The 19,654-nt window shown below is 42.5% G+C and overlaps 1 protein-coding gene across 2 annotated transcripts in view; it reads left to right on the top strand.

The window, feature by feature from the left end:
* EP300 (E1A binding protein p300) overlaps positions 1-17,003 on the top strand; it is a 61,803-nt gene extending 44,800 nt beyond the window's left edge. For both annotated transcript variants that reach the window (XM_064155169.1, XM_064155168.1), the window contains exons 21-31: positions 1,631-1,687; positions 3,119-3,196; positions 4,238-4,305; positions 5,663-5,813; positions 6,137-6,283; positions 7,168-7,281; positions 9,030-9,195; positions 9,850-10,014; positions 11,807-11,968; positions 12,431-12,712; positions 14,008-17,003. In XM_064155169.1, the coding sequence (XP_064011239.1) occupies positions 1,631-1,687; positions 3,119-3,196; positions 4,238-4,305; positions 5,663-5,813; positions 6,137-6,283; positions 7,168-7,281; positions 9,030-9,195; positions 9,850-10,014; positions 11,807-11,968; positions 12,431-12,712; positions 14,008-16,254 (3,637 nt within the window). In that variant the 3' untranslated portion in view covers positions 16,255-17,003. The remainder of the gene's footprint in view (positions 1-1,630; positions 1,688-3,118; positions 3,197-4,237; positions 4,306-5,662; positions 5,814-6,136; positions 6,284-7,167; positions 7,282-9,029; positions 9,196-9,849; positions 10,015-11,806; positions 11,969-12,430; positions 12,713-14,007) is intronic.
* The last annotated feature ends 2,651 nt before the right edge of the window (positions 17,004-19,654 follow it).

Here is a 19,654-nt window from a genome sequence, read left to right as displayed (position 1 = left end):
GTAAACATGAGGAGGAATTTTTCCCTGTGAGGGTGACAGAACCCTGGAACAGGCTGCCCAGGGGGGTTGTGGAGTCTCCCTCTCTGGAGATATTCAAGACCCATCTAGACATGTTCCTGTGTGATCTGCTATAGGTGATCCTGCTCTGGCAGGAGGTTGGACTGTGTCAGCTTTTGAGGTCCCTTCCAGCCTCTGACATTCCGTGATTCTGTGATTTTTTTTTTTAATCAAAACCTGAATTTGTGTTACAGATTTGGGAGGGGGGTTTGGGGTAATTTTGGATTCATTTTGTTCTCTTTTGATTTAACACTGGACTTGACCAAGCTGAAAAAATAAGCACTTAGTGTTGAAAAATGCAACTATACAAAGAGAGGAAAGATAATAGCCTTTTGTCTGAAAAAAATGTGGAAGTGTTCTTCTGCAGAAAAATAACCATTACCTACCAGAAAGGTAGCTGACTGACATCACCTGAGAGAGTCAAATGTATCTTTTTGTTTCTAGACTGGCTATGCTATTAAACTTGTATTCAGCTTCAGATAGTTAATCCATAGCTGTAGCAGGCAACATCATTTTGCCATACAAATATTTGGAGTCCCATCTGCTTATGAATAATGTCAAACAGATCACAGGATGTAAAGGATTGGAAGGGACCCAACAAGATCAATCGAGTCCAACCCCCCTGCCAGAGCAGGACAATACTATCTAACACAGATCACAGAGGTGCACATCCAGACAGGCTTTCAAAGTCTCCAGAGAAGGAGACTCCACAACCTCTCTGGGAAGCCTGTTCCAGTGTTCTGTGACCCTTACAGTAAAGAAGTTCCCCCTTGTGTTGAGGTGGAACCTCTTGTACTGAAACTTACACACGTTGCTTCCATATAGGAAGGTTAATGCACCTCCTTCAGGGTGGGCTGAACCTCTCTCACTGCTTCTCAGACAGACATGTACTGATTTCCTCACCTTACACAGCACCTTCTTTGGGGTACACTTTCAGATAGGAGTATTGTTGCATGACTTTTCTGGAGTCTTTTTAACCTACTGATGTAAAAGGTACCTGGAGTCTCACTGTCCAAAAGGTGAAATTTCTAGCCTTGCAAATGCTGTAGGGTAAGTAAAGATAGTATACAGTAATGACCAGGCTGGGCTTGTGGAGTTTAGAAGTTGCTATTTATCCTTTGAAGTTAATCTAAGAGGGCAGCTGGGGGGAATGTGCAATATAATAATCTGCCTTTCTCAGTAATGAAAGATAATTGGAGATCTCTGCCTTCAGAATACTAGAGAAATGTGTCAGATAATCCTTGCACTGTGAGATACTGATCAGACTGGTCCAAAACTTGAGTGTCAGCAAGTTTTACTATTTATCTTGTAGTAAAGTTGGAACGAGGGAGCACTGTGTTTCTCTACAAGCTATTGTCCTATAGAAAATAGTATTTTCCATGGTCAGGAGTCAGTGGTGCCATATATTGTAGCTGTCTGTCACTAATTCCTTTTCCATATAGTGCTAGCAAATGCTTCGAAACTTGCAAGCAGATTTTTTTTCCTCTTGGGTGTGTGGATGCATGTGTGATGGCATGAAAGTAAGTCCTCTTGCGTTGAAACTGAGTTTTATTTATTGCCTGTTTCTCCGTAGCACAATCAACAAAGAGCAGTTTTCAAAAAGAAAAAATGATACACTGGACCCTGAACTGTAAGTAACTGTGGTACACTTGGAATGATCCTTATTTCATTGTCATCATTTTGTAAAATACAGGTTATTCTGTCACAATCACCGTGGGTGGGTGGGTGGTTGGTTGGGGTTTTTAAGCATTCTCCAAATTTCCTGTAGTGTTATTAGCTGGCAGGGGCTGCTTTCTGTGCTGAGAACCCAAACCACCACAGCTGTACTTGACACCTACCTAGGGATGTCTGTATGGGCTGAAATTAATATGTTCTGTTGTCTTGAACGTGGATGCAACAGAAGGATGAATGCAGAGAACTCTATGTCGAAGCCTTATTGTGATAGATGCTCAAGTCTCAGAACTGATTTGAGCAGTTTGGCAGTAGCCCATTTAGTGATGTAGGCTTTTCAGTTGTCATATTTTACAGGTAGCTTCACTAGAAAGGAATATTGTTAAATTTGACTTAGCTGGTGATTCTGCACTGCTCTGGAAGCAGAACTGGAGACATTCAGTGAAGTTATGATGATGGTGACTCAGCTGCTTTTCTTTACAATCCTGGAGGCCTTTCTGAAGCCACTTTACATGGCCCAGCATTATACACCTGTGCTGCTATCTTCATTCTCAAATGAATGAGGAAAAAGGATGTATTCTTCCTACACCATCCTTCTAGGGGCATAAGGGTCAAACAATTCTGCTGTTCTACAAGGGCTGTGGGAAGAAGAAAATAATAACTTGATTCATAACTTTTTTTCCCCTTTGTTATAGTGAGGATACAGCCTGGCACTAGACTAGAAGCCTAACTGGCAGTGTGATTCCATATGCTCTGCATGAATTACAACTGTTCATTCAAAGTCTCAGACATCTTACTAATAGATGTGTTCTAATGTAGTCATATTGTCCTGATGAATGAAGCAATCTTAGGTTATTTTGGACAATTAGATTCACCAATATTTGAAGTAGGCCATATTACTTACATCAGTTGTCCTTAAATGTCAGCTAATCTTCTGAAAGCGTCTTTGTTACTGATTTCTTCCCACCTTTCTGCAGCATATTTGCAGTGCATGAAGGATAGTAGGGCAACTAACAGCCAACTATTTCACTTGGTTTGTTGCTTGTGACAGCAGTGAATCCTTTTTCCTCTTCATTATAGCAAGAAGCAGTTCACCACTTTTATCCTTTAAAAAGTGAGTGAAGTGGGTGGTATTAAAGCAAGCCAATAGTAATAACATTGTGTCCCTACATAGTCTACCTAGCTTGAGCTGACAGGTGGTTCATTGATTCTGGAGGCTGTTCTCAGCACAGAGGAGTCCTTAATGTTAAATAGGCTCAAGAGCCTAGGTCCTAGAATTCTGATAAAATATTTCAAACTAGACAAGCAAATGATGAAAGTATTTAAAATTAGACAAGCAAATAATGATAATAACCTTTCTTCTCTTTCCCCTGCTTTTTTGCTTCTGCAGATTTGTTGAATGTATAGAATGTGGAAGAAAAATGCACCAGATCTGTGTTCTTCATAATGAGATAATCTGGCCTTCTGGGTGAGGAATCTCTCCTTCTTTAAGTAGAGACTGTATGAAAAACTTGCAAGAGTTAGTGCATGAAATTCCTTATATTGGTTGCATTTCAAAGAGTGTCTAGTGGGAGATGTTGCACTCCCACGTGAGAATTTTACATAATACATAGGTTAATGTCAGCCTTAGACATCATATCTTTGTATGTGAAGTTGTTTCTAGTCTTAAATGGGTGTGACATTCCTTTGTGTGGAAGAACATTCCTTTGTTTCTGCCTTATATTTTTTCAGATATTAGTACCTAATCAAAACATGTTTTCAGTCTGGTAGCAATTCCACAATGATCTTCTTTTCTGTACAAGTCATAGCGTTATCATGTTCCCAAAAATAATTGTAACAACTTAAGTGAGTTTACCTGTTTAAATTCTTATTTAACCTTTGTCAGATTAAGGCTGAAAGACAGCATAGTCTTCCTTAGATACTCTGTAGTTCTTGGTCAACATATTGGCTCTTCTGATTAAAAAAAAGGTGAAGGTAAAGCTCTGTAAGAGCTCAAATGTTCATTTTTTGACAAGAAGCTGTAACTTTTACCATTCTGCTGTCCCATCCACGTTGCTGCAGAGACGAGTAGACATCCTGTAACTGAGGATGGAACTGCCCACTGTTTCATGCTGCAGTGTACCTGGGCATTTAGAAAACTATCAGTCCTTTGCTTCATGTCCTGTGGTATCTCGTCTTCACCAGAGGCAGCGGTTTGAGACATTGTTTCATGAATGCTGTAAGCCTATATTGTCAGACCTGGCAGTGGAAACCCTCTTTCCCGAGCTTGTAGGTGGTGACATGGGTGACTGATGGGAAATTCCTCCCATGGAGCTTAAATCCTTCTCTGCAGCTCTGAAACAGTCTCTGGCGCTTTTCTTTGTGCTGTCTTTTTAGTTCAGATTTCAGTTAAGATATTTTCCAGACCAGATAAGACCTGCTTTAAGATTTTTATTTTAATGGTAAGATACTAAGGAACTTTACAGTCTGACTCGAGGTGGTTTTTCACTTTCTCCTGTGTCTGCTTCAGTTTCGTCTGTGATGGCTGCCTAAAGAAAACCGGACGAACCAGGAAAGAGAACAAATTCTCTGCTAAAAGTAAGATTCTGACAGTTGCACCAATAAATCTTAACTAATGTATTATGAACAGGGAACAGGTGGCTTTTATATTCTTTTAGCACTTATTTCAGGGTTTTTTGAGTTGGAGGAGGAGACTTTATGTCAGCCCTGAACATCAGTTCTGTTAGAATGTTTGTATTTTTGTCATTAAGTCCATTGCAGAAGGCTAGGGTACTGCTTAAAAGCACTGCTAATGCAAGATCTGCATCTTTTAGCTCAGTTGCAGTATTGATAGCATAGAGTAGTTGCTGTGTGGCTACAGTCTGACTGAAATTCATGACATGTTCAAGTCACCACAACTGCTGCTACTCTTAAATGCTTTGATGGAGATAAAGGTTGTGTCACCTGGCAACAAAACTCTAGGCTTCTCCTCTTGATCAAGACAGACGATTTGAAGGAGGTGTGGAGGGGAATTTGTGCAGTCATCTGCTCTAGAGACAAGAGAAGTCTCTCAGAAGTTTTACAAATAGTGAAAATTTACATTTTTTTCTTTAAAAAAAAATCCATGGCCAATCAATAGCATCAAGATTCAGCAAACCATTCAATGAATGATTTCAACATCTGAGTCTCTTCCCAAAATCTCCAAAATGAAAACTCCCTAGATCCACCAAGAACACAGGAAGAGTACATTTTTATCAGTTTTTAGCAGCCTTTATATATTACAGACTTGTTACAGTGATGTTTTGCTGAAAGATGTCAAAATGGAAGTATGGAAAGCTGATAGATCTGTAACTACCAGAAGTAATGGACAGCAGGGAGACAGGACCTGTTACACCAGAAGTCTTAAACTTCCTTTCAGCTTTAGGTTTTGTTATTTATGCTTGTACTTCATTTGTATGAAAATTGTTTGAAAAATAGAAGCTTCTAAACTAACTGAATTACTTACAGATTTGAGTTTAACTGTTCTTTCTTTTATTGAAATACATTCTTTTGGCAAGTGGAGAGACTAACTTGGCTAGGGTGGCTTTACAGGCAGAATATGCCTCCAAATGCTGTGTCTACTCCTGGTGCTGTCTGAGAGCAGTCTTTGGTAATCCAGTTTAATAAAGAGCTTCTGTTCAGCAGAAGCCTTAATTATGATTGAATTAAGACAAATAGAAACTGGGTTGAAATACAGAATCATTCTTCATTTAAATAATGCTTAAACCATAAGCATGCCTGCAGGTGAGAAGCAGCTCGCCTCATCTAGAAATGTTAGTGTTTAAAGATAAAGCTTCAATTTGCAATAACAGACTGCGTGCCAGAAGAGTTACTTTTCATTTAACATCTGAACAGTGAAATCACATTTACACAGCTCAGCTTTGTATATATTTAGAGATGCATTTTGCTTCTGCAGGGTTACCAGCTACGAGACTTGGTACCTTCTTGGAGAACAGAGTCAATGATTTCCTAAGACGACAGAATCACCCCGAGGCAGGAGAGGTTACAGTTAGGGTGGTGCATGCGTCGGACAAGACTGTCGAAGTAAAACCAGGAATGAAAGCAAGGTATTCTCATTCCATTCTGAATTTTGTTTTCTTCTGGGGGAAGGGGAAGATACTGGATTTGCTTACATGCTACTGTTTTAAAAAAAAATACTGTTGTATTCAAAACTTCACCAAGGATCATCTCTTGAAACAGATGTTAAAACAGCTGTGAGAAGTGTCATCTCTTTTCATAGTAAAATGTGGATGCCTTGTATTTGAGTAATCTTAAGTGTTTAACTTGAAAACATGACACACAAATTACACTTGGATTGTTCTCTTTAGTGACATCTATCCTCTAACACGTGAATACATTTGGTGTTCTTTTTGCCCTGTGTTGTCTGCAGGTTCGTAGACAATGGAGAGATGGCAGAGTCTTTCCCCTACCGAACAAAAGCGCTTTTTGCCTTTGAGGAGATTGATGGTGTAGACTTGTGCTTCTTTGGGATGCATGTACAGGAGTATGGCTCAGACTGCCCTCCACCCAATCAAAGGTGAGGAGCTGCAGAAAAATGTATTTAAATTTTGTACTGTCTCAACTGAGTCAACCTTCTGAAGTTCCTGTGTAGGGCTTCAGTGTTGCCTATACCTCTAGTGCTGTTAGCTTCTAGAAACAAAGTAGCTTCTGTAGGGAATACGTCCTTAGAGTCACTGCTCATGGGGGATGCTGGCTGGCAGGCTGGTTTTACTTTAAGGATCAGCTTTCACTATTCTCAAGAGATTGGACCACAGAACGTTGTGGGTTGGAAGAGACCTCGAAAGATCATCAGGTTCAACCCTCCCTGCTAGGGCAGCATTGCCTATAGTAGGTCACACAGAAGTACATCCAGGCAGGTTTCAAGTGTTTTCAGAGAAAGAGACTCCACACCTCTCTGGGCAGCCCATTCCAGTGTTTTGTCACCCTCACAACGTTTTTTTTACTATATTCACAATGAACCTTCAGTGCTCCAGCTTGCAGACATTGTCCCATGTTCTGTCATTAGGCATCACTGAGCAGAGTTTGGCTCTGTCCACTTGATACTGCCCTGCACATATTTATAAACATGAATGAGGTCACCTCTTCTTCAGGCTAAAGAGCCCCAGCTCCTTCAGCCTTCCCTCTTAAGGAAGATGTTCCACTCCCTTAATCATCTTTGTGGCTCTGTGTTGGACTCTTTCAAGCAGTTCCCTGTCCTTAACCTGAGGGTATAGTTTTAGAAAGATGAGGTTAGGGTATCCAAAGAAAGATGAGTTTCTAGAGGTGAATTAGGGTTACAGGCTTTTGAAGATTGTTGTTGTGTTGAATGCTTCGAATGTGTGAAATAACATGGATAAACATGTGAAACTACTCTGAAATCTTCTCATCATGCCTCCTTTTGGTTTGTTCTCTGCTTTTCAGGCGTGTGTATATATCTTACCTGGATAGTGTTCATTTCTTCCGCCCTAAATGCTTGAGGACTGCTGTCTATCATGAAATACTAATAGGTTATCTAGAATACGTCAAGAAACTAGGGTAAGCACTTTAAAATGTGTTCTTGTCTGCAGTATTTATGCTAGGTGGTTCTTACTGGAAATGTCATTGCTACATCCTGGTTCTGCAGAATACGGTGCATAAATATCAAGCAGTAGTAGAATAAATTGGTGACTCTGTATAGTTAAAAAGGAGAAAAGAAGAAAAGGGGATTGTGGGCCTTTGAGGAGATGTTTGTACCTCAGATATTTTGAGGTTTCTCAACTTACATGAAAATTCCTTAAGTCTAAGCAGAAAAAGTGAGCTTTTTAAAATCTGGACAATACAGTTTTGCTGGCCTGGTTGATAGTGAGGTCCTTGCATAGTGCTGCTGCCTTAATCAGGTCATTCTTTTGGGGTAGCAAGTTCTTACTCATGTTTATAAGGAGAAAGGTAAGTTTGTTCTGCCTGTACTGGTTAACTCTGTATCAGCCATAATAGGCCACTAAGAAATCTCTTGCAAAACAAGTAGTTGAAGTGAGAAACTGAAAAGTTAAAGGCAAGTGTGCTCTGGACAGCACAAAAGAAAACACAGAACAAATGAAGAAATGAGAAAGGTGGGGATTTAAAGGATCCTGAGTACTGAAGTAGAAAAGGCAGTGAAGTACACCTCTGACAGTATCCCAGATGTTTCTGGGATAGCTCAACTAAGAGTTATCAATGAAAAGATTGTTAGGAACTACGTTTTGAGTAGGTGCATAAGAAAAACTAGAGAAGTCAGGGTGAAGGTGGGTGGTACTGTCTCCAGTACCTGAGTGAGATAATACATTCCTTAGGGCTTCAGAGGCATATGTTAGACTCCAGCTTGTTTGTTTGACTGGTTTTATTGTGTATTTTCTAGCCCGTGAGCCTGTAAAGTTGCTGCATAGAGCTTAGCATCAGTTTTACTTAATGCTGTTTTCTATGCTAATGGATGACATCAGGTTCTCATTTTGTGAAAACAATATTGGTCACACAGTATCATCTCTCCCTTCTCAGGCAGAAGGAATGGCAGCTGGCTGCAGTTGCTAGGGTTAGTGTAGAGTTTTGCAGAGCCATTTCTCAACATGGCAAGGATGGTAATTTTTTTTGTCTAACTTGGTTATTCCTCCTACTGGAGTTCTTCTCCAAAACTAATAGAGAAGAACTGAGGATGAAGAAATGATCTTTGCTGTGATTCTCTGCAGCTGCTACTATCTGGATGCCATTTGTCTTCATAGTATTTGCATTGTACATCCAATAGCACAGGTTGGCAGTGACTGTTCCCAAATATAATCGTGCATCCTTCTAAACCTGATCCTCAAAGTTTAAAAACCAGAGCATTTACAGTAGAAAAATTAATTCTGTGTCTTAAATAAATTCGCTTTTAAAATGTTGCTAGGTAATGAATGCTTTGTCCCAACAACAAAATTCTGGCATTTGCTCCCCAGTGTCCATCTTTGCCTTAGTAGTTTGCTGGGAGGTGGCAATTGCAAGTCTCTTGTTAGGCTTTGATTTTTATCTGGACTGGAAACCGTGCACACAGTGATAAACTACTCCACATACAGCACTGATATTTTTTGGGAATTATTGAAAAGCTGGTAATGCTGTCACGTGAGTGAAGCTGGAATGAGCACTGCAATTAAAATCCCGGGAGAGCTGTAATTACTGTCCGTTTGGTGCCACCAGCCAACTTCCTGCTGGCTCCATCTGGTGGCGGAGGAGAGCAAGCTCTAACAGTAATCGTCATAGCCCACATGTGCTTTGTTTTTTTTTTCCTCTCTGCTGTACAGGTATACTACTGGACATATCTGGGCATGCCCACCTAGTGAAGGCGATGACTACATCTTCCATTGCCATCCTCCTGACCAAAAGATACCCAAACCCAAACGACTGCAAGAATGGTACAAAAAGATGCTGGACAAATCGGTGTCGGAGCGCATTGTCCATGATTACAAGGTCTGTGAAGTGTGTGTTTGGGCTGGGGGCAGAGTGGGAGGTTTCACCAGCTTTGTCTTTGTTCTTCCCCTACATTATGTAAGGTGCCCAATTCTTGGAGTTTACTGTATTAAAGTGGATTGAGCACCAAAAGTTTGGACTTAAAATACATCTTCTTCCAAAACATGTAGCCCCTGAAATTGTTCTTCTAGCAAGAGATTTGAAATGATTCTATAGAACAAACTAATTTCTTGAGGGATACCATAAAGAGCAACAAATCTAATTTCACTAACACAAAGAAAATGTGTGGAATCTTTAATTTCCCTGTGTGAAATGAAATTGCAAATTTAGGCTGCTGACATAAAATCTTTGGGATCACCAGGATTTCAGAGTGTAACAGTAGTTCTAGAGCTTGTATTGTCCCAGTTGGTAAGTTTTAGTGTATTGAAGTCTAGCACAGGGCAATGATTTATTTCTCCAGACTGGGGGTATGTGTAATGTATTTGACAAACCTGCTGTAACTGATGCAGTGTTAAATCTGCACTTACTTGCTCTCAAAATCGAAGTATTAAGTTCTCCTTTGATCTGCTGGTGCCTTTTATCACTTTACTAAGAAGGTTGCTTTTACTTAGGTGGCATTTAATAGTAGTAACCAGGTGTTTTGCTCTTTTTCAGGATATATTTAAGCAGGCAACAGAAGACCGTTTAACAAGTGCAAAAGAGCTACCTTACTTTGAAGGCGATTTCTGGCCTAATGTCTTAGAGGAGAGCATTAAGGAGTTAGAGCAAGAGGAAGAAGAACGAAAGAGAGAAGAAAACACTAGCAATGAAAGCACAGATGTAAGAATGCTTTTGCTGTTTCATGATCTGATGTATAAGCTGTGATTTCATATGGCTGGTTTAAAAAAGAGGGCCTAGACACTTTGGGTTTTTTCACCTTCCTAGCTTCACTCTTAATATATATTTTAACATTTTATAAATCAGAGCTATTAAAAATACCACTAAATTACACTCATAAACAGTGGCTGTTCATATGACTATAATCCTAACTAATTACCAAAGCAAATTGAACCAAAACAGCTGCTAGCTGAATATTTTGCTTCTGAAAGCCAGTGATCAATGTTCATGCTACAGCCTCAACCTGACTTGGAAGCTTTTCCCTTAATCTTTAGCTTTTGAGTAGTGGTTGACTCCTCTCTCTCTAACTTAAATGTTATAATACCAATCTTAGCAGAATATTCTGAGAAAGTAAGAGTGCTGTGATTTAGTAGTTTATTCTGTATAGGGCTATTTTTTTTAAGTAGAAAGCCTTAAACCATTCAGAGAATCCAAAGCACAGATGACTGCTGAATTGTTATTGGGCTGCTTAACCCAGAGTAATTTCTTGCTTGTGTCTTGTGCAGTTATTTTTTTTGGAGAACATGCAAGAACTGTACTTTGCACAGAGAAGAGAAAGAGATGCCTCTTAAATGAACAATAATTTTGGAAATGAACAGATGCAGAATTTATGCATCTGCCTCTCCTTGGTTCTTCTGAGGTTTTTATGGAAAAGCTAGTGAATTTCTAGGCTAGGGATGGTAGATTTGCTCACACAGTAGCAGTTGTTAGTTAACTCTGTTTAAACACTGCTGCTTCATCACTTTATTAGATTCTTGTTCAGATTTAAAATGAGCCTTCTTCCTTAAAGACCTTTGGATCAAAGAAGTTAGGTTTAACATTAAATTTGTGGCTGTGACGCTCTTTGCAATACCACTTTCAAGGACTTCGATGAAACCAAGTGCAAGAGTAACCTGGGAATTGGGCAACTTGGTATCAAATTTGCATTGACTAACTTCTTTCTAAGGAAGGTATTATATAAAGGTTTATTTTCCACTTGGCATAGCTGCAAGTCCCCATCTTTCTAATATACCACAAACCAGTCCTGAGGAATTGCCCTAGCTATGTGTGTGAGGTTGGTTAACACTTTTAGTGGATCCTTCACAGCAGAATCCTGTGGCAGGGGAATCAAGCTTGCAACATGTTACTATTTGACCTTTATTATTAAAAATTGGTTTGACTTTTTATTGACCCCATGTTTCACCTCTTGGAAATGAGGCAATACTGAAGTGTTCTTTCAAATAAAGAGATAAGTCACTCATATCCACTGGAAATTTCCATCCTTTGTAACAAAATCAGTTTAATGCAGTCTGTTAAAAGCTAAATACCTGTCAGAGGTGTAACAGCTGAATCTAGGTGGATTAGGTCTTTCTAACCTGGTTAGTGCAATATCAGTTGTACTTTACAGTTATTTTTACTTTTGAGTTGCATTGCAGAGCCATCTGCTGAACCCCTTTGTGATTATCCAAGAGGTTCTTTGGTGTGCAACTGAAGCAGGCAAATGAGTTCCAGTAAATAACATTTCCCTTGCACCTCCTGAGCATTTGTGCTTTTAATGTTTTTTGGAACTCTGTATTGCTGATTTTGATATCCTCTGAAGTGATTCTGTTTAATGTTTCAGGGCACCCTGGTAAGTGTCTTCAGAGTAAATTATTGTGAAGTGCCTTGTGTTCTGCAGTTACAGTTGTGAAAGTAATTGAATGCTGATGTGGTGAGACTTAAATACCTGATGTAATATGCCTCTAAAATTCAATAGGTGAGCAAAGGAGACAGCAAAAATGCCAAAAAGAAGAACAATAAGAAGACAAGTAAGAACAAGAGCAGCTTGAGTCGGGGCAATAAGAAAAAGCCTGGCATGCCCAATGTGTCCAATGACCTCTCCCAAAAGCTGTATGCCACTATGGAGAAGCACAAGGAGGTAAGAGCTGGCAGAACTCTACTTAAGTAGATAGCTGTAAACAGCTTTGATACTTCAGAGTCATGCCATGTACATTATACAAGTGTGGCTGGAGAATCTGAATTGCACAGCAGACAAGTAGCAGTAAGTCTGGGTGCTCTCTGCTATGAGTGCAGTGGAAATAAACACAGCTGTCCTTGTACAGAACTCTCTAACAGCGTAGATGGCCACAGTGGTTTTACTGATACTATTGAGTCTACTGTTCTTTACCTTGTGCTTCTGAAGAAGGTGAACCTGCAGGGCACTCAGATGTTTGGAATTTCCCAGCCCTCACAAGCACATCACCCTGGCAGCACATCAGCACAGCATTCAAGTGTTAGCTGATCCTGAAATTGTACGCTCTGTGTTAGAATGTTTGGTTGATAAGTGCTAGCACTCGATAAGTGCTTTAAGTGCAGAATATTAAGTCTCTTTACTTTTCAGGTCTTCTTTGTCATTCGTCTCATTGCTGGCCCAACAGCCAACTCCCTGCCCCCCATCATTGAGCCTGACCCGCTCATCCCGTGCGACCTGATGGATGGACGAGATGCTTTCCTAACCCTCGCTAGAGACAAGCACCTCGAGTTCTCCTCACTACGAAGAGCTCAGTGGTCGACCATGTGCATGCTGGTAGAATTGCATACCCAGAGTCAAGACCGCTTTGTTTACACCTGCAATGAGTGCAAGCATCACGTAGAGACCAGATGGCACTGCACTGTTTGTGAGGTATGCTTGGTAAAGTTTTCCTGCTTATGTCCCTGTGTCTTTGTGCCCAGAGTGTTTTTTACGTCAACTAATTTTTCAGTGTTAACTGATAAATACCTCTACAGCTCAGAAAAAAAGGAAAGGAAATGTTTTCTATAATGAACAGTTCTACTAATCCACTGCTCAGTGTGTGATTTTTGTTTTCTGCTTTTAAGCTGTGGAGAAGTAAAGCAGAATTATAGTTCCTGCTGTTCCTTTAAGGTGCTGCTGCTTAAGCAGTTGGGAGCTGTAGCAATGGCTTGAGCTGTAGCAGTAGGAGCAGCTGATGTCTGAAGGGCAGCATGTCCTTTCTTCCAGAGTCAGAAGCGTGGTTGGTGAAGTATTTCTGTGATGAGGCCTCTCCACTGGTTTGCTGACATAGAGGTTTTGTTTTGCTAGAAGTCAGATTCCTACTCTTGGGTGCCTCTTCTACTCTCTTGTCGCTGTAGGAAGCTCTAAACAGCATTTTTATCTTCAGGAGCATCTGCAATACTAGTGTGTTTGAAGATCAAGCCCAGTGGTCAATACTGTGTCCTCCAGAAACTGGGCTAACCTTGAACCTGGCTTGTAACTTCATTTTTTAGCTTGCTGGAAGTAAACGACCATCTTGGAAGCAGTTCTGAAAACCTCTGTTTAAAATTTGATGCTCCCAAGTAGAAGTAAACTTCCATATACCAGAAAATACATTCTAAATTTCCTGTGGATTATTGAAACCTGAGGACTTGGATTTTTTTAAAGACAATTACTGAGCCCAAAGTTGTGTGCCATCGCTTTCACAGGATGTAAATGCTGTTCCATTCCTCTGCCAGCATGCTCTGCTGTTTAACTTGCCTGGAAACAGGAAAATGCAGCTTTCCTTCTCTCTTTACTTTGAAAGTCGGCACCTCTCTTGCCACTTTGTGCCCTCTTTGGAAGCAGCAGCAGCTGGACAGCTGTTTATTCTTTGCCTTTTTCTTCTCTTTCCCTAACAGGAAAAAAGGGGATGTTTGTGGCCCAGGTGAATGTGTGACTTAGTAGTGCAGAGCAAACTTGTTTTTCAAGCCCTATATATATATTTGTGTAAATTTCAGACATCCTCACACCCACACACTTTCCCTGGCTATAATTTGGATTTATTCCTCCTCTAGTACCTGAGCGTGGCGTGAAAGATTCAATTTTTCCCTAGAGCAACTCTTGCCCTGGAGCAGACTGGGAGTAATTTGTTGAGGCACTGTGACAATACTTATTGCAAGGAGCTTCAGAAGCACTGCTAACTTCTCCCTCCCTTGCCTTTCCAGGATTACGACCTGTGCATCACCTGCTATAACACTAAAAACCACGACCACAAGATGGAAAAATTAGGCCTTGGTCTGGATGACGAGAGCAACAACCAGCAGACTGCCACCACCCAGAGCCCTGGTGACTCCCGCCGCCTGAGCATCCAGCGCTGCATCCAGTCGCTGGTCCACGCCTGTCAGTGTCGGAATGCCAACTGCTCGCTGCCGTCCTGCCAGAAGATGAAACGGGTTGTCCAGCACACCAAGGGCTGCAAACGCAAAACCAACGGAGGCTGCCCCATCTGCAAGCAACTCATTGCTCTCTGCTGCTACCATGCTAAGCACTGCCAAGAGAACAAGTGCCCAGTGCCCTTCTGCCTCAACATCAAACACAAGCTTCGTCAACAACAACTTCAGCACCGCCTGCAACAGGCGCAGATGCTCCGAAGGCGGATGGCAAGCATGCAGCGGACCGGTGTGGTAGGCCAGCAGCAAGGATTGCCCTCGCCCACACCTGCCACTCCAACAACTCCAACAGGCCAGCAGCCCCCGACACCGCAAACCCCGCAGCCGCAGCCTCCTCCCCAGCCTGCCTCACAGCCTCAACCTGCACCTCCCAACAGCATGCCACCCTACACCATGCCAAGAACTCAGCCCCCCAGTGCTGTGTCCCAGGGCAAGGCAGGTGGCCAGGTGACTCCTCCAACTCCGCCCCAGCCGCCTCAACCGCCGGTTCAGGGTCCTCCTCCAGCAGCAGTGGAAATGGCCATGCAGATCCAGCGGGCAGCAGAGACCCAACGTCAGATGGCACAGGTTCAGATCTTCCAAAGGCCGATTCAGCACCAGATGCCCCAGATGCCGCCTATGGGAATGAACCCTCCACAGATAGGCAGAGGTCCTGGTGGCCATATAGACCAAGGAATGGGGCCAGCAGGAATCCAGCAGCAGCCGCCGTGGGTGCAAGGGGGCTTACCCCAAGCTCAGCTGCAGCCAGGAATGCAGAGGCCATCCATGATGTCAGTAGCCCAGCAGGGTCAGCCAATGAATATGGCACCTCAGCCAGGGATGGGTCAGGTGCCTGGCGCTGCTCAACCCAAACAACCACCTCTGCCCCAGGCAGCCTTACAAAACCTACTGCGGACTCTCAGGTCTCCCAGCTCACCCATGCAGCAGCAGCAGGTGCTTAACATCCTTCACTCCAATCCTCAGCTGCTGGCTGCTTTCATCAAGCAGAGGGCTGCCAAGTACGCGGGCTCCCAGAACCCCCAGGGGATGGCAGGTCAGCCTGGCATCCCTCAGGGTCAGCCTGGTCTCCAGCCGCAGCAGGCCATGCAAGGGCAGCAAGGAGGGGTACACCCCAACCCAGCCATGCAGAACATGAGTCCCATGCAAGCGGGCGTGCAGAGACCCAGCATGACCCAGCAGCAGCCACAGCAGCAGCCGCAGCAGGCCATGGCTGGAATGAATCCTCAGGCGCAGCAGATGAATATGAATCACTCGGGCATGGCTCCCCAGTTCCGAGACCTCCTGATGAGGCGGCACCAGATGATTGAGCAGCAGCGCCACCAGCAGCAACAGCAGCAGCAGCAGGGAGCAGGACCAGCACTGGGGCCAGGGATGGCCAACCACAACCAGTTTCAGCAGCCCCAGGGCGTCGGGTACCCCCAGCAGCAACAGCAGCAGCAACAGCAGCAGCGGATGCAGCATCACATGCAGCAGATGCAGCAAGGAAACATGGGACAAATAAGCCAGCTTCCACAAGCAATGAGTGCAGAGACAGGAGCTAGTTTGCAGCAGGCTTTCCAGCAGAGGCTACTTCAGCAGCAGATGGGGTCCCCAGCTCAGCCCAATCCTATGAGCCCCCAACAACACATGCTCCCCAATCAGGCCCAGTCCCCACACCTACAGGGCCAGCAGCTCCCTTCATCGCTCACCAATCAAGTGCGTTCTCCGCAGCCTGTACCCTCACCGCGACCCCAGTCCCAGCCCCCCCATTCCAGCCCGTCCCCTCGGATGCAACCTCAGCCTTCTCCACACCACGTCTCCCCGCAGACCAGCTCCCCTCATCCAGGACTGGTAGCTGCCCAGGCTAACCCCATGGATCAAGGGCACTTTGCCAGCCCGGACCAGAGTGCAATGCTTTCCCAGCTTGCTAGCAATCCCGGCATGGCAGGCCTCCATGGTACAAGCGCCACGGAACTGGGGCTCAGCTCCGAGAACTCAGACTTGAATTCAAACCTTTCACAGAGTACACTAGACATACACTAGACACATTGTAGCATTTTGGGAGCAAAAATTTAAAAACAATTAAATAATAATAAAGAAAAAAAAAAAACTAAGAAAAGAAAAATACCAACTTATTTTCTCAAGACTTTTTGTACTGAAGACGAATTTTTTTGAATCTTTCTTAGCTAAAACCAACATTTTTCCCTGGAACACATCTGAGAACTCTGCAGCAGTAGTTTGTGGTTTTAAACATTAAAAAAAAAAAAAATAAAACAAAAGCAAAACAAACAAAAACCAAACCCAACGATGAACCTGAGGGACAGTAGAGTACAAAGAATATATTTTTGTTATGGCTGGAATCATAACCAGTCCTTTTTTTTTTTTTTCTTGTTTATTTTATTTGGGTTTATTTTTTGTTTCTCCTTGCGTGCGTTGGGGAGGTCAGGGGGAAGAGGGTGGTCTTTTTGGTTGTTCACCAAAGGATGTTCACCCTGCTCCTGCCTCCAATAGGTTTTATTTTATTTTGGTTTTGTTTTAAATTAATGAAAATATGTAATATTGATAGTTATTATTTACTGAGGCAGATGGTAAACATTTTCCCTATTCTGGTTTTTCTTCATGTCACTGCTGGGGGGGGGGGGCGGGAAGGGGGGAAACCAACAAAAAAACCACACAGAACAACAAAAAAGACAGAAAAAAAACACAGGAGAAGCTTTTCCTAAAACCAGGAGGACAAAAGGGGTTAATGTTGCTTTAAAAATACATTACATATATAAATATATATATATATAAAAATACTGATCTCTTTTTGGTTTGTTGTTTTATTTTTTGGGTTGGAAATATGTCAGTTCTTTTTTTTTTTTTTGGGGGGGGGGAAAAAAAAAGAAAAAATAATGTAAAAAATATTAAATAACTCAGTCCCCTCCTGAAGTCTACTTTTGATCCTCCAAGAATTTTTCTATACGAGAGTCTGAGCTTAAAAAAAAAAACAACAACAACAAAAAACGACAAAAAAAACCACAAAACCAACAAAAAAACACACAAAAAAAAAACCAAAACAAAACAACTTCCAGTATTAAAATAATTTGTACATGTAGAGAGAAGACAACATTTTTGCAAATACACAGGGGCAGCTGCCAAATGGATGTAGTATATATATTGTGGTTTCTGTTTTCTTGAAAGATTTTTTTTTTGGGGGGGGGGGTGTTTTATTTTTACATCTAACAAAGGAAAAAACATAAAAAAATAAGAGGGTAAGAAACAATTTCCAATGGGATGATTTTAACCTGAGGGGAAAAAAAAACCCCACACAAAGTCCCTGGGGTTTCTTCTTTATGCTTGCTTTCTCTCTCTCTCCCGTGCCCTCTTTCTTCCCATCCCTCTTCCACTTTCTGTAAAACTTGAAAATAGAAAGCAAAAAGAAACAAAAAAAAAAAAAAAAAAAAACCACCAACAAAAACAAACCCTCAAATGTTGTAAATCATGCAATTAAAGTTGATTACTTATAAATATGAACTTTCGATCACTGTATAGACTGTTAAAAATTGATTTCTTATTACCTATTGTTAAATAAACTGTGTGAGACAGACAGCCTGTTTTTAATGTTTCCCTTCTCTCCCACGTCTTGCTTGTTCTTAAAAGGCTGGGGGTGGCAGAGGAGATGATGAATGCTCCTTCAAGTGTTTGCTATTTAGATGTTGGAGAGCTCTTTAATGTATATGACTGTTTTAAAATGCAAACCTCTTAATAAGGGACGTGGAGTCATAATTAGTCTTTTAAACGGACACTTTTGGTACAACTCTGCATTCTGTTCCTGGCATGTATCTTACCAAAGAAACGAGGTCTGACCTCAACAGTTGTGCCACTCAGCTGCACCCCCACCCTGCTCTCACACGGCCTAGGAGCAGCTGATCTTCAAAGGACCTATTTTGCATTTTGAAATGAGAATTATTGTTTGGATATGTGATATTAAAAGCTCCTGTTTCACTTGGAATATATTGTACTGCCTTTTGGCACCAAAGTGTGAGCGTGAGGTAAGCTCCTATGGACATCCTGTATATGCTGCCTTGAGATGGCACATGGGTGCCCCATCACCCCCTGGTGAATCTGGTGAGCTGCCAGGGGCAGAGCATGGACATGTGGTAGCAAACCATCAAGATCATAGAATCATAGAATCAACCAGGCTGGAAGAGACCTCCAAGATCATCCAGTCCAACCTATCCCACATCCCTAAACAATCAACAAGACCATGGCACTAAGTGCCTTAGCCAGTCTTTTCTTGAAGACCTCCAGGGATGGTGCCTCCACCACCTCCCTGGGCAGCCCATTCCAATGCCAACTCTCTCTGTGAAGAACTTCCTCCGAACATCCAGCCTATACTTCCCCTGGCACAACTTGAGACTGATGGTGGAAAGTTTCTGAGAGGCTTAAGGAAGTGCAGTCCTGTGCTTTGGTATTTGCCTTTGGCTAATCCTCAGACCAATTACTCCTGTGTGGCACAGACCAGCTCTGCACCAAGCCCACATTTACTTTGCTGTGTGAGGGGCTCCTGGTCACCTGCTTTAAAGGAGAGCACAACAAAACCAAAACAGCATCAACAAAAAAATTCAAAGCTCCCATACTGAATGCCAGGGCAGCAGCCTGGCATTAGATTAGTATTTTCTATGCCAATCCTCCTTTTCCTTTTCTCTTCCCTCCTTCCCAAGCAAGGCCTAGTTTTTACCCAGCCTTAAGAGGCTTCTCAGCATGGAGGAAAAGTAAAATTACTTCTGGCCACATACTGGCTGGTGAGGTGCAAAGTGTGCCCAGGTTTCCAACTTGTATGAGTTTTCCTGTATCCTAGCTTAGCCAGCAGCTTTCATTTATGCCTTTCTCTTAGCACACAAAATGTGTTCAATTTATCCTGGCCTGCCTGGGAGCATCTAAGCTATGCTGAAGCAGGGAAACCTCAAGACCCTCCAGAGCAGTTTTGATTCAAACAGCTATAGATCTTCCAACTTTGAATGCCAACAGAGTGACTTGCTCAAACGATGCCACATGGCATTGTGTGTAACAGCACAGCTGTCCTGGCCTTAATGAATACTGTCTCTGAAACATGCACAAGCAGTGTACTGAGGTGGTGTGGATGAGAGATGGGTTTGACTTTGGATGGGGTTTCCTTCCCCTGTGTTCCTCCCCTGCTTTCCCTGATTCTACTGGAGAACCAAAACCCACCATCTGGCAAAATACTGTGGCTGAGTGAGGAAGTGGTAGGACTTCACAGGATGGCCACAAAATGAGGGCATCATCTGCATTGCTGCTGAGTGCTTTTGCCAGTCAGCTGCATCCAAGTTAGGGTAGGTTGTTTCACTTTCCACCTGACTCTTAGGCAGGCCGAAAGAGCTCACAGAGGAAATTTTAGTCTTCCATTCAAAGGATGTTTGTGCAGCTACAGTGATGCTGA

The sequence above is a fragment of the Pogoniulus pusillus genome, chromosome 15 (assembly GCF_015220805.1).
Source record: "Pogoniulus pusillus isolate bPogPus1 chromosome 15, bPogPus1.pri, whole genome shotgun sequence".
Lineage (NCBI taxonomy): Eukaryota > Metazoa > Chordata > Aves > Piciformes > Lybiidae > Pogoniulus > Pogoniulus pusillus.
This window is presented reverse-complemented; position numbering and strand designations above follow the sequence as displayed.